This window comes from Typha angustifolia, chromosome 7, assembly GCF_048772165.1.
Source record: "Typha angustifolia cultivar Huaian chromosome 7, ASM4877216v1, whole genome shotgun sequence".
In the NCBI taxonomy this organism is placed as follows: domain Eukaryota; kingdom Viridiplantae; phylum Streptophyta; class Magnoliopsida; order Poales; family Typhaceae; genus Typha; species Typha angustifolia.
In genome coordinates, this window is record NC_133245.1 from 1,502,362 (window position 1) to 1,517,202 (window position 14,841).

Consider the following 14,841-nt stretch of genomic DNA (forward strand, 5'->3'; position numbering starts at 1 on the left):
ATTGAGGAAAAGTGAGAAAGTGACAAACTAATATGAACTAGCTAGAAACCAGACAACTCAACGGTCATCAGAATAAGGGAGGAAGTTTCCTAGTTTACTGAACTTAATCGTAGCAGTTGATACAGTGACATGAGTGCAGAAAAGATTCTGAACCTATTGGAATTATGTAACAATGAGCTCTATCAGCTGTTCAAGTCTGAAACCTTAGACAGTTTGCTGAATCTTAGAGATGAAAAAAAGGTATAAGTGGGCATTTCTTTTGAATGGCATAACTCTAGCTAATTCCAATGCATTGATCAATAACTAAACAAACAGAATTAGGTGAGCATTAATTAATAGAGAAAGGGAGAGTGCATCTACTGGTCTACAATTTGAAAAGGAGAATACAAGAGAATAGTTGTGTGGTGTTAGTGCATGCTTACAAGTCATTCCAAGCTTCTCCTAAAAAAGTTAACAAAAGCCCACATTCTCAATCATGGGGTCCAAGACATCACAAATGAAATAATCACTCCTTTGTGTGTGTGTGTGTGTGTGTGTTTTATTTCAACTTTCCTCTCTGCTTCACAAATATATCAAAATCTAGACATTGCCATTCATATTGCTGCTAATATTAAGGCTTGACATCTCCATGTCCTTATTGACTACAATGATGTTAACTTCGTCTTCCAAAGGATTACTTGAAAAGATAAGTGTCAAATTAACGCGAAAGTTTCCTCATTCATTCAGACTCCTTTATTATATCAAAGTCAAATGAAAATTCTTGGCTTCTAATCTTGCTAATGAATAAAAGGAACATATTTTTTTTCTGTTTTGAAAAAAAAAAAAAATAGTGGCAAAAACAAATGGAACCCCAAAACTAGAATAAGACTCGGTACAACAACCATGACATCAAATGATCAAACTGTGAGTTGATGAGGCCCATGTCCTCCTGTGGTCCTCCCTTCCACTGGCCCCACCCATCCATAGATGTAGTACTGACCAGAGGGAGGGGAAGGAGTTCTCTGCGTCCCTGATTGCAGGAATCCGCTGCAACCCAATGAAATGGAGGGCTAGGATTATCCTTAAAACTTCCACATCTGACCTTTTCTACCAAGCTGATGATATCTTTATGAGCTCCACAGGAATAACGGTGGAGGGTTCTCTAATACTCGTACTCGTACACAGAACACCAAACAGGAACCGGATAAAATTCCGACACGTACCTCAAATCCGGAAGAAGGTACGAATAAGCTATTCTGCTATCGGGATAGAACAGAGAATACCGCCCCCAACTTATCCTGCTGTGTGTTCCATGGGCCATGGGAGAGGAACTAGGAGGCAGTTAGTTCTCGCTGCCTCGAGATGCGCCAGATTCTATTGCGCGACGGAATTTCAGCCGTCTGATTAGGGGGGCGTACGATATATTAACTACACGTGCTTCTCTCTCCTCTTTTAACTTTGCTTCCATGTATGGATTTCTCCTCCCATTCATAGCCTAAAGAGACCCAAAATAGAATACAACGGAGAGAGAGAGAGAGAGAGAGGGAGAGAGAGAGAGAGCAAAAGGAGGCACTCCTCGCTTTCTCTTTCTATGCACTAAAAAGAGAGAAGGGAAGCATCCCCCACTTCGAGAGGGAACAGAGTGAGAGCAGAGTTGGAACTTGGAGCCCAAAGTGCTCAGATCTTGTTCTTCGCGAAGAAACCAACTGAATCGCAGTTCGGTTCTTGTCAGATGGATTCAGAGATCAAGAATTTGCAAGATCTGGTGGAATAGCTCGGACCCATTTGAGTTCTTCAATCGCCTTTGCTGATCTTGGAGTCGTCCTCTGTTACAGTCAACAGATGGAGGTGGAGGGGATTCAGAAGCATCGGTGCAAGTACTGCAAGAAGAGATTTCCATCAGGGAGGTCACTGGGCGGGCACATGAGGTCTCATCTACACATGGCGAGCTCTTCTTCGGATGTCGAGGAGACGTCGGAGAGCACTCGAGGCCTCGTCGGGACAGGCACTGGTTATGGGCTCAGGGAGAAGCCCAAGAAGACGTGGAGATTATCGGATTCCGGGAAGGAGCCCTGGGAGAAGCAGTGCGGCGAGTGTGGTAAGGAGTTCTTATCTTGGAAAGCTCTCTTTGGGCATATGAAGTGCCATTCTGAAAAGGTAGAGGCAAAGGAGCAGAACCGAGAGCAAGAAGGTTCTCTTAGCATTGGCGCCGCGACTTTGATGGTGCCGAGGAAGAGGAGGAGATCGAGATGGCCGGCTCCAATCGCCACGTCTTCTTCCTCGGTGTCCGAGTACGAGGAGGAGGAGGAGGGAGCCATGAGCCTCATGATGCTCTCGAGAGATGTGGGGTGCTGGGGTGGATTCTACCCAATTGGGGAGTCTTCTGATAAGAATTCTGTGGTTTTGGAGGGCAAGAGCCTCAAGAAGGTGGAATCTGATATTTCTGATGATGGTGTAGTTGCAGATGAGGAGTTCAAGAAACCAAAGTCTTATCCTTTTGATACCCAGGAATTCGAGCAGTCTGATGAGGAATCAAGAAAGGATCACTCGATGAAGGATCTCAATTGTGCTGCTAAAAGAGTCGATGGCTATTGGCATGATGCTTCTGATTGTGATCTTGATAAGGCCTCAGAGAAAAGAAGCAGATTTGAGTGCACAACCTGCAACAAGACCTTCCACTCCTACCAAGCTCTTGGCGGCCATCGGGCGAGTCACAAGAGGATCAAAGGATGCCTTTTGTCGAGGACTAATGCTAGTGAGAACAGCGTCGAGACTGATGCTTCGTTCGACCAGAGATCTACCGATGGAATGGTCGAAGCGAGCTATGAATTGCCGAAGAAGATCAATCGCCACGAGTGTCTAATTTGCGGCAAGTTTTTTGCATCAGGCCAGGCTTTAGGAGGTCACAAGAGGTCTCACTTGGCTGCAAGCTCCAATAGCAGAGGAGATGTTGAACCTGACTTGCTTGATCTCAATTTTCCAGCCCCTGCAGACGGAGGTTCTGTGAGTACTAAAGAGAATTCTGAGGTGAAGTCATGGTGGATTGCAAGCAACCTTCAGCATGAGCCACTACTGGGTATGATCTCTAACTGATGAGGAGAGTGAAAGATCTGTACAGATTCTTCAGACAGTGGTGAATTCCTGTTGCATTGATTGTTCTGAATTCATCTACTGAGGTAACAGCTCCATTCTTACAATCACAGCTTCTAAGTGGAAGCTATGGGTCAAGGTCCTTGGATCCTTGTTTCCCTTTCTTTTTTTTCCTTCTTGGAAAATTTTATTTTTGAAATACATGAGCTGATTAGAGTGTTTATGAAGCTCAATGCTTGACAGAACTTGAGTTCACTGATTTGCCTTGGTATCTAAAAAATTATGATTGATTTTTGTTAGAATTTGGTGAATGACTCTAAATCTTGTGCTTGATCTCCTCAAAGTTAGGGTGTGTAGTTCTATAGATGTTACTGTTACAATACGCAAGAACTATCTACAGAATACAATTCACTCTTCTTACTTTCTTTTAGCTGCAGAGCTTCAGACCCAGAACAGTGTTTAAAAGTTCTCTCTTTTGTACAATGAAACAGTTTGCTGAACTTACCTTGAACCCAGCTGGAATAACACTGAGCTCTCTTTAACTGAGGGAATTTTTCAAAGAGAAAGCAAATTAGAAAATTACTAGCTTGATTAGTGTTACTCTATTCTTTGTTCTTGTAAGCTTTTCTTTGGATCCAATAACAAGTTGTCCTTATACTATATAACTACTACCAACAGCTCTGTCTACTCTCCCACTAATTTCTTTTTTAACTTGTGAAGTAGTAGCAATAGGTAGGGGAGAGAGAGAGAGAGAGAGAGAGAGAGAGAGAGAGAGAGAGAGAGAGAGAGAGAGAGGTCATTGTTTTCTCCTATGTATGCTGGGATACTTTGGCACTGTGCATTTGTGCTGATAGGTGCAGATGAAGTAGAGCAGATGCAAAAAAAAAAAAAAAGCATGCCAACTAACTATCATTGGCAGGAAACCAACAGCCAAACCCAAGTTTAGAAGCTTCAGGTCAGGCTTGGAATGATTGGGCCTTGAGATTATAACCACCAACTCATGGTTAATGCCCTATTCCTCTCCCACCTCTCTCTCTCACCAGCCTTTGAATAATATTATGAGGACATGTGATCTCAAATTGGTTGTTCACTTGTCCACCAGAACACATGACAACCCATCTCCCTTACCTATGCTGGTGTCTTTTTCTTTCCATGCTTTAAACAAGTAGAATACTGGGAGGGAGGGAGGGGTGGGGTGGGTGGTTTAATGCTCCTCATGCACTTTCTCCTCACTGTTTCCAGCCCATCTCACCCATTGTTAGTTGTGAATCCATCCATGCCTTTATCCTCCTCAACTTTCTTGGAATTGTTGGCATTGGGAAGCATAAACACTTTTAATGAGAGCACTTCTTATCCACCCCTATCTCAATGCATCTCTGAATTCATGTCATAGTTATGTACAATTTCTTCCCAATACGAAATCAACCTAATAGGACCGGCCCAATATTATGACGGCCCAAAAACGTCCATTGACATCTGCTCGAGTGTTAGGGCCCTATTAGGTATATTTGCAAATACCACCCCTTTTGTATGAATATTATATTGAATATTCTCATATATGCAAAAAGAACCCCTTAATGATATAAATTCACTCATGAATCCTATATTAGGCAGGATTTTGGATTCCTACCATTTTGTTGGAGTTGTCTGGTCTCTGCTACAGTGCTACTGCTACTCAAATACTTCATAACCATCGCTTCTCTCTCTTGTACTCTTGGATGTCGAGATGGATTACCAGAGTGATCACCACCTACTCCATCCCCTACACCTCAAACCCTAACTCTGTCCCTGTCCCTATCCCGATCTTAGTTCCCTCCTATCCCCTCCACCAATGACGCCGTCGCACGCGGATGCGATGGCTATTACGGCGCAGCCTCTTGCTCTGCACCTGGGGATTGCAGGATTGGCTAGCGGCGCACTATTTGGGCAACGCAGGAGGTGTGAGTCCCGTTCATTATCGAGCTGTGAGTGGTCTCTTTTCTTCTCTAGCAGCTAAAGTATCTATCTTTTTCACCTTTTGGTGTTGATTTGAGATATTAGAGTCTTAATCCACCTTTAGTTTTCTTTGTTTGGAGTTGAAGGTGAGTGTTCCGAGAAACATTAAGGAAGTTGGGTGTCGGGGTAATTGATATATCACAAATAAAAGTTTTTGAGGGAACTTTCATTATTATGTGATTTTGAAGTAGTGGCTCGATGTTGTGCTACACTGATATTGTAACATTTTTCATGAATTATACTTCAACTTTGTGTCGATTTGGATGGACTACAACTGGAATTGAAACTCCACAAGCTTCCTGCCAAGCTTAGAACGGAGGGCTTTAGAACTAATTGAGGAAAAAATTGGTTAAAAGATTAACTTTTGTATGTAATTTAGCAGGTTATTACCGATGAATATCTTAAACAGTGAGTATATGTTGATACAGAGTGCTCTTGATCATGTTTTGTAACCAATCGCCCTTGTTAACTTGTTTTTTGCATGATAGGGTTAAGCTCTGTCACTTGAGGTGATGTGGCAAGCCTAGCCGTGCTTTAAACAGGTTTGGAATGAGGTTAGCTAGTAAGAAAATTATCAATTTGTCCTTGACAAGACCAAACATATTCTTGGACAGTGTAACTGTAGTTCCCAAGCATAGTAGCATGCCATTGCATACTGAGAGATAGGCATTCTGTATCTAGTAAGCTGCACTTTGTACATATACATATAAGTACGTATTGCGGGCATACTAAGCTGCACTATGCACTGCATAGAAAGTAGCACACATTACCGACACATAGGTAGGCATTATTTATATAGTTACTCGCATTGCTTACATGTGAATAGGTATTGTATATATAGAGACCTACATTACACATGTAAGATCAGAAAGTAGACACATTTTTCGATCAAAACCAGTGGAAGAGAAGAGTAATTTTAATGATATTATTCTAGTGTACGCTATCCATTTACCTAAGATATTCTCAATTAACACTTGTTATTCTAGTTTTATGATTAATTTGAAATGCATATCTTATCAAAGGTAATAATGACACTGTTATCCATGTTTTACAACTAAACATCCAAATAAAGTAAAATCCAATTAAATGTACAATATTAAAGCATAAAAATAAGAGTAGTTATAATCATGTTAAGCTCTACGCTGCAGCCAAATGCTACCTTAGTATTTAGTATGTTTAGTAGTTCATAATGATGAAGTTCTGTAGCTCTTTGCATATTGGGCATCCATCTATGAATGAATTTATCCATCTACCAATGAATGGTTTAATGTGTCTAAATTTCCACAAGAGAAAAAACTGCATATCTATCCTCATCATATTGGAATGCACAGTGATGTTCATACACATAATGCACGGTATGGTAATTTGATCTAGGGGGAGGTGTCATATTTAAGTGCAGATGTAGACGCAAGGCAAAGTCCATGAGTTTAGACACAGAGAAAAAGGAACTTATTCAAGGAGGTGCTGCAGCTAGTTTTGTGAGAGTTTGTACTATATGCAATACTGCATGCAATAGTGAGATGGTGTCTGCTTCTCATCTCACTAGCGAAAGGCATGCACGGAAGGTATGACAGATAGAAAATGGAAAATCTATGATGGCCATTTTTTTCTAGTACTTTCTGGATAGGAACTTCAAGAAATGCATTCAGAAACTTACAAGGAAATATCATGCGGGTCTGCTGGGTACAATGATATGTCAAATATCTTAAAAAAAAATATCACCAAATTGCAATAAAGTATTATCATAAGTTGTCAATATCTGGTACTTCCTATCCATTTTGATTTTATTCAATCAGATGTCTTCAGATATTATTTGTGTAGCTTTTTTTATTTATTTATTATGTGGTCGTAGTGTCTCTCTTCATAGAATAGTTTTAGTTAATATCTATGCATCAAACATGATGATTTCTTAGGCATTCTTGTCTTATTCTAAAAGTCATAAAATCTTCCGTCTATAGACTTTCTCTTTCAAAAAAAAAGGTTCATCTTCAAGTATGACATATAGTCATAAAATCTTCAAGTATGTGCAGTCTAGTATAGTAATCGCTGATGTTTATTACTATATCATCAAAATCTAACTAGAGAAGAATTTCTTTGATTTCTAGAATCTAATAAATTAACTCATTAGCTTTCAAGTTTTTTATTTTTTTAAAAAAAATCTAAGCAACTCATCTTAGTTTTAGAAAACTTATTTATCATCAAGATAATGATAATACATTTGCATCTATTTTGCTGAAAATTTGTCTATGCAGTAAATTATTGGCGTATCTCTCATTTGAGTATTTATCAAGTATTTTCTATGTCATTTATATTTTTGTGAGATTCAATTTGTTCCCTAGAGTAGCTTTTATTGCTTTAGAACCAATATTTAATAACCTTGTAGTATCCATGTACTCTGTTATTGAAGAGACAAAACCAGTATCAACAAATAGCAAAATCTAGTGTTCGAAGGAAGTCTCAAATGCTATTCAATCTGTCTATGATGACATTTGCAAGATTGATTGTAACAGTAAGGTGGTTCTTGATAACCATAAACTAGGGAAGAAACACAGAAGGAACTTGGAGAGGCTACAAGAGTCTATCATGCTTAAGCTCCCGGATGCTCTCGTCACCCTTATTGGGATGGGGTTTTCAGCTGCTGATGAAGGGAAAGCTGTAAGCCAAGAAATAAAAAGGAAAACTAAACCTGTAACTGAAGAGGATTTGAAGATGATAAAAACAAAAAATTTTAGAAGAACGCAGTTAGTGTGTGCTCCCTTTGCAATGTAGTTTGCAACGCTCAAGAAGTCTTTATTTTTCATGTTACCGGTCATTAACACATTGCCAAGATTAAGAAACAACAGGAAGTACCTGTTAGCTAACTGGGGATGTGGATGGTAAAAGACAACTTGCTAACCTCTGGTTCTGTTTTATTTACTTGGATTCTTCACTAACTTTAAAGTAATATATGAACAGATCTTCTGCTGTTGCTTGCACACACCTTGTAAAATAGAAGTAAAATTGGTTAATTGCTTCAAGTCATTCTAACTGAACTGCATCGGCGGCTTCCTCTCCTTCGATAATATTCTATTTTTCTATCTGCAAATTCTCTTTGGTTGTAGATTTAGTCATTCTCTTTATTTCCTGGCTTACAACTTTTTCTTCATCAACAGTTGAAACATCCTTTCCAGCAAGCATGATGGGAGCATCCGGGGGCTTGGACAAGTGAACCTGTATGACATTTCCATCCAATATTCTCTACAAGATCCCATTCAAGAAACAAAATAAGATTACGTTTGAGCATAAATTATGTGGCTCAACATTATTTCATCTGCTGTTCGATTTCTTTTATTCTTTCCATTTGATGTATTCTTTGTGAACATACCCAGCAATCATCTGTTGTGGGTTCTTCACTAATTCAAAATACCACACAAACAGATCCTCTGGTGTGGCTTGCACACTTACTGTCAAATGGAACCAAATTCGTTCTCCTCTGAACTGTGAACTCATTAGTGCTTGTCTTGAGATGTGAAGTTGTATGACATTTTCATCCAATACTTTGAGATGTGAACTGGACTTGATGCAGGTATCTTCTCCAATAAGTTTCGGTTTCTGGGAGAGAAAATGAGGATAAGATTCCAACCAACATGGATTACTTGCACGTCATGCAATTATCATTATATTTATCCCCATGGCTTATTCCAGGTCTTCTAGAATCTGCCCTAAATTTATCGGGTCAAGCATTGTCAAAGAAGCTTATCGGTTTCGGATCGGGCATGGCTTATCGGGTCTCCTCAGTGGTCCTGCTGACGACGTTTTCTTGTCCGTCCGATCGCCAAACAAGGGTGAGATCTCGCCTCCTCCTAAACGTTGGAAGTAAACGACAAGGAGTCCAACGGTCTAATTTTCTCATGTCTTGCGGGCCGTCGTGGCTTGATCTATTCAAAGAGAGAGAAGTAATAAACGAATAAATTAGGAAAGACTCTTTTCGCTCTCTCTAAAGACCTTTCTTGCCTCCTTCAAGACTTCCAGGTCTCCATTGTGACGAGATCGCCGCGTGGAGGAACTAGAAGGTTAGCGTTTCTTCCTTCCCTCTTTGGTAATTTCTTCAACTGGCCTGGTGTTTGGAGCGACTTTCTGATTTGCGATCTTTCGAGGTAATTTGTAACAAGATTTGGATTTAGAGTGTTTCGAGTCCCTTCTTCTTGGTTTCACTTGAGGTTTATAAATCCCTTCTTTATTTCGACGAGTTCTACTTCTTGGAGTGTTACCCATCTGGTAAATTTGTTTGCCCAAATCTCGTGTCAACTTAACGCGATCTGCAACTTTGCTCTTCGTTTTACTTTTTTTTTTTGTTTCTGTCAAACTTGGGTTTTTTGGTGATCTTGTTTGGAAATCTTTTCTTTTTCCAGTTCCTTATATTTGTATTCTCTGTAATTGCTGTATCTGAAGCCCCTTTTGTTGAAACTGGTGTTCTTTTACAGTAATTGTGAGTATCTATTATCCGATTGATTTGAAACCCATTCTTCAATTTGGGGTTGAGAGCTCTCTTCTTTGCTCTCTCAATAAAATTCGTGATCCAGGAACTCATCTGCTTCATCTCATTCCGTTTGGAGCCTGACTGACATATTTAATTCTGGGTTCATTTTCTTGATTTCAACAATATTTCTTGCTTCCGGTAGATCCTGGAAAAAGAAGGCAATAAGAGCCTAACAGCTTAGGAACTGCAATAATTCTTTTTTTTTTTCAGCTTTTGGAAATTGTTAAGTAATGTTTTCTACCAACTTTTCTTGATCTATTTGGAAATTAGAGGCTGTTCTTAGTTTGCTGGTGAGTCTTGCCTCCTCGCACCATATGGAATGAGTTTAACTCATGGAAATAGCCTATATATCGATAGGAGTAAAGTTACTTACACTCTCCTGCATTTGCAAGATTCTTTGTTAGATGGGAAATTGAATCATAGCATCTTGAACACTTAATGGTCTAATACAACTTCAAAATTTTCTAATGATATCCTGTGTGTCCTTTTACTTGTCATATTGAGCTATAAATTGCTCTTTCTGTGATGCAACAGTATTGAAAAATTCTACTTAATTAACAAAATAGATGTATAGCGTCCTGCATTACAAGTCAGTCTTTGTTCCGATGCTGCATGCCATCACAATTGATCAATCTTCTTCTATTTGTGTAGGTAATTTGTCAATATCTCTATTAAGCATGTCTAAAGTGGGCATAATGAGGACACCTATTTCTAAGGTTTATAAGCAACGTACAGTTGACCCTGGCACCAACCCATTTGATTCGGATTCAGAAGAAGATCTGAACCATAAGACTGCAAGAGCTTCCTCAGCCCCTGTGAACAGCAAGACAACTGATAAAAACTCCAATTTTGGCTACAACGAAACTCAAGGAAGATCATCATTCTACTCTGGCTTTCCGGCTGCGAAGGACAGCTACAAGAATGACTTTCGTGACTCAGGCGGCATTGAAAACCAGTCTGTCCAGGAACTTGAAAATTATGCCGTATACAAATCTGAGGAGACTACAAAGACAGTCAATGGTTGTTTAAAGATTGCAGAAGAGATGAGAGAAGATGCTTCAAGGACTCTTGTCACCTTGCATCAGCAGGGTGAGCAGATTACTCATACTCATCAAACTGCAGCTGACATTGAGCAAGACCTTAGCAGGGTATGTTCCTCTAGTTCATGTGAAAGATTAAAATCTAAACATTTCTGTCCTCTTGTCACTACTTGAGTACTATCTCACACATTGATATATCACTTTCTTCACTGTTTATTTTGAGCTAATACTTGTCAAGATTTAGTGTCCCTTAAGATCCGTCAATTGTGCAGCTATATCTTGCATGTCAATTGGAAGGCTTTGGTACAAGGGTCACACTGGTTGCATTATTTAGTATATCCGTTTTACCTATAGCAGTGTTGTACTACAACCTAAGTTGTTCATACTAAGTACTCATGGAAATTACAGATGGTTCTATTATAAAGACTGACATTCATCCCAATCCATTTATATTTATTTTAGGGTGAAAAGCTTCTGGGAAGTCTTGGAGGCCTGTTCTCCAAAACATGGAAGCCAAAAAAAACTCGCCAAATAAAGGGACCAATTCTTACAGGAGGTAAAGCAAGGAGAGAATCTGAGGAAGTGTAATTCCTTTATGTTCTTTATTAACTGAAGTGACCAATCAATTTGCAGATAAATCTTTTATGCAAAAGGGCAGCCACATGGAGCAGAGACAAAGGTTGGGATTAACAGATCCCTTGCCTCGATCTAACCCCCGACATTTACCTGCTGAACCAACATCTGCACTTGAGAAAGTTGAGGTATACACTGCTAGTAGGAAATGAGACTTAAGTTTTCACTTACAATGTATATTTGATGATCATTGGATCATTGAACAGGTAGAAAAGGCAAAGCAAGATGATGCGCTGTCTGATCTTAGCAATTTGTTGGGTGAGCTGAAAGGCATGGCTCTAGACATGGGTGCTGAGATAGGGAGGTACGTTTCGTTCTATTTCTTTACATTGAAGTTCATCTTGGCATTATGATTTTTTATTTGGAAGGTCGATAACTCCTGACATTATCTAGATTCTTCTTCTTAATGTTTCAATCAGCCCTAACCTAACTAAGACATCTGTAAGAAAGAAAAGGCATTAAGTGAAGCAAGTCTGTCTAGGTAGCATGAGAATTCTGCTTGATTGCCGTCAAGTTGTCTTGATGTGAATCTTTCTTATGCTTGATTGCCTCATTTGCATGCATATAAAGTGTTGCTTCATAGTTTCTAGTAGGGGAACAGAAAACCTTTATGTGTTCTTCCTTAATAATAGGCTAAACTCAATATCAACTCTGTATTTAATGATTACAGGCAGACCGCAGCTCTGGGTCACATGGAGCATGATGTTGATGAACTAAATTTCAGGGTGAGAGGAGCGAATATCCAAGGCCGAAAACTTCTTCGAAAATAGAGCACGAATGTTACCAAATGATCTTATTTGCCTTCTTTTTCCTTCTCTATACACCATTAATGATCCAAGAGATCTCTGTATGTTTTTCCTGTACAACAACCATTTCTTTTATTAATGTGGCATGGGCATACTGTGCTGATCTATTGTTTGATAGTATTGCAAGATTATTTGAATTGGTTCATGTGGCTGGTTTTAGGAAACTATCTATCAATTATCTGGATAGTAGCCAGAATGAGCAGTATGATAGCAGCACTCTTGAGCTATTAAATATTGTGTTCTAATGAACATGACCTACAGAGAAGCATTATAACCTAATTGGAATTTTGACAATAGATGTCTCTAGTATTGAAGAAATGAAATAATGGAAAGCTATAGCCAGATGTTTAATCTGATACTCAATGATTGATTCAAGATGGCAACCACTCTCTTAAGATTACGTCAATGCACAAAAACATTCTTTTTATACATATATATATATATATAAATCTCAAATTAAAGGCAGTGCAGAACAGCAAATGGACAAAAATATAACTAATAAGATATCAAAAACTATGAAAAGGACCACCTAATCCAATCCAGCCCCCATATATAAAAGAAATTTTGTACTCCATCGCTAGAGAGAAGCCCTTCACCTTTGCTCATTTAACCTTCTTCCAACTTTGGGAGATCTCTCTCTCTCTCTCTCTCTCTCTCTCTCTCTCTCTCTCACACACACACACACACACACATCCAAAGCCCACCTCCTCCTTCACTGATGTCTTCTTCCTACCACCATCACCATCCCAACCACAATAGCAGATGCCCTTCTTCTCCTCCTAGCTGCTGCAATTGCTGTTGCGCTTCTTCTATTCCTCCTCCTCCTCCTCCTTCCAATCCCAGCTCTGACCAACTCCTTCAATATTTAGCCACCCATCTCCTCCTCCAATCCGCAAGTCAACCTTTACCAGCACCACCTCCTCCTGGTCCTCCTCCTCTCTACTCTTATCACTACCTCAAGAAGACCCAACAAGCTAATCTCCCAAAAGACCACCATGCTCATCTCCCAGAAGATCACCAACTCCTCCTCAACTCCCTCATACGCCGCGTCGCAGCTCTGGAATCCAATCTCCTCCATCTTGCCTCTCCTTCTCCGAACCCGCCTTCTTATTCGCCTCCTCCTCCGCCGCCGCCATCTCTGCGAGATTTGGCGGCGCGGACCATCCAAACTTGGTTCCGCCGCTTCTTGGTGAGGAGATCTCAGACCCTTCGCCACCTCAAAGCCCTCGCGACCATCAAATCGCATGTCGCGGTTGTCAAGTCCTCTCTTTCCGGCAAGACTCACCTCGATCCGAAGGCCATCTCGGAGAAAGCCATGGATTTGCTCATCCAAGTGGACTCTATCCAGGTGAAAAAGATGAAATTTTTTTTCTTTGTGCTTTTCTGGGGTTTGATCCATTACTTCAATCATTTCAATCTGAGTTTCTGTTCTAGAGCGGGGAACCCATGATTCGAGAAGGGAAAAGATCGATTAGCCGAGAACTGGTTCGGATTATGGAGTTCGTGGACAAGGTCTTGATCAAGGAGCAGGAGATTTCCCTCAGAGCAATGGAGATTGCAGGGAATGCTGCAGCTTTTGGTGATGACGAAGTGTTTCGATCTACCAAGACAGCGAAAAAGGTGAGCTTTTTAGAGAATGGGAGGAGACATATGGATTCTATTACTGCCCATATGCCATTTCCAGAGGAAGGTGACGATTACTTGCAGCCAAGTGGATTTCATCAGCTTAGTGATGATGACGAGAAGAGCTCCGAGAGCTCGTCGGAGACTGACAGAAAGGGCAACAAGAGGTCGGGTCTCTCCGCTCCATTGCCGGTGCAAATGGAGCCGAGGAAATCGACCAGCCCAAGGAGATGATAGCTGCAGGTCTTTTGCACTGATTCCTACCATTTTTACTTGTGGGTCTCTGAGTCTGTTGCCTTAGTTTTGCATGTAGAACTATGTTAGAGAACTATGCTGCTCTATGTTTTCATTGTGTGTTCTGTGATCTTTAGGATTAGAGGCTGCATTGTTGTTACTTGCACTTTGTCTCTCGTACTGACTTTTATTAGTGTCAAGACTGTTCCATTGGAAATAATCATGAGCCTTTGTTGCAATTTACTTGTGGATGTGAAGAATCTATTTTGATTGCTACTCTTATATTGATATTTCTCTCATGGATATCTATCTGTGTATGATTCTTTCTGGAATTTATAGGTTTGTGATAGTTTCTCCTTTCTAGGATTATTTGATAATTCTAAGCATGCTTTGCAGTTTGCGTTGAAAGGGTTGATGGCTCTTCTTTCTTTAAGTTTCACTGAACAGATGTCCACTAATTTTAAGACTTTTAGATCTCATTCAAGCTTTCTGATGAATGAATCTCGCTGGTGATTTAAGATCTTCAATTCAGTTTGAGATAAGTCAATAATTGGATGTTGGTAGTCTTCATTTATAAACTTCTAGCTGTGGTGAGAGGATGAAAGCATCAGATATTGTGAATTAAATTTGCAGACAAGATTGCTGCTGAATACTCTTCTATGTTCAGAGAAGTTCTTCCGAAAGATTCAACTTGAAATGACTATGGATAATGACAAGTGAATCATATAGCAGTGAAAACTCAAGTGAGAGAGAACAAGGTATAAAACCAATGATTTGGTCTCAGATCTAAGTCCAACTGCTGGTTGATAGATCCCGACTGTTGATGGTCATGTTCTTGCTAATATTTGGGACGAAGCCGATGGATTCCTGCTGCAGAAGGCACAGAGAGGCAGCATCTCAGGCATATAAACCTTGAGCTTAT

At 40.0% G+C, this 14,841-nt stretch overlaps 3 protein-coding genes across 3 annotated transcripts; all 3 read left to right on the forward strand.

Annotated features, from left to right (window-relative positions):
• The first annotated feature begins 1,456 nt into the window (after nt 1-1,456).
• LOC140762890 (uncharacterized) lies at nt 1,457-3,748 on the forward strand. The gene has a single exon (XM_073100867.1). It carries the CDS (start codon nt 1,822-1,824, stop codon nt 3,070-3,072), a length of 1,251 nt encoding a protein of 416 aa, XP_072956968.1. The 5' UTR covers nt 1,457-1,821; the 3' UTR covers nt 3,073-3,748.
• A 5,492-nt stretch (nt 3,749-9,240) lies between these two features.
• LOC140762891 (SNAP25 homologous protein SNAP32-like) lies at nt 9,241-12,169 on the forward strand. Its single transcript, XM_073100868.1, has 6 exons — nt 9,241-9,321; nt 10,235-10,731; nt 11,086-11,179; nt 11,257-11,384; nt 11,463-11,560; nt 11,927-12,169. The coding sequence occupies exons 2-6, from the start codon at nt 10,261-10,263 to the stop codon at nt 12,024-12,026; spliced, it is 891 nt and encodes a 296-aa protein (XP_072956969.1). The 5' UTR covers nt 9,241-9,321; nt 10,235-10,260; the 3' UTR covers nt 12,027-12,169.
• A 489-nt stretch (nt 12,170-12,658) lies between these two features.
• LOC140762412 (BAG family molecular chaperone regulator 8, chloroplastic) lies at nt 12,659-14,262 on the forward strand. The gene is made up of 2 exons (XM_073100200.1): nt 12,659-13,410; nt 13,497-14,262. Exons 1-2 carry the CDS (start codon nt 12,781-12,783, stop codon nt 13,917-13,919), a joined length of 1,053 nt encoding a protein of 350 aa, XP_072956301.1. The 5' UTR covers nt 12,659-12,780; the 3' UTR covers nt 13,920-14,262.
• Nucleotides 14,263-14,841: the final 579 nt, after the last annotated feature.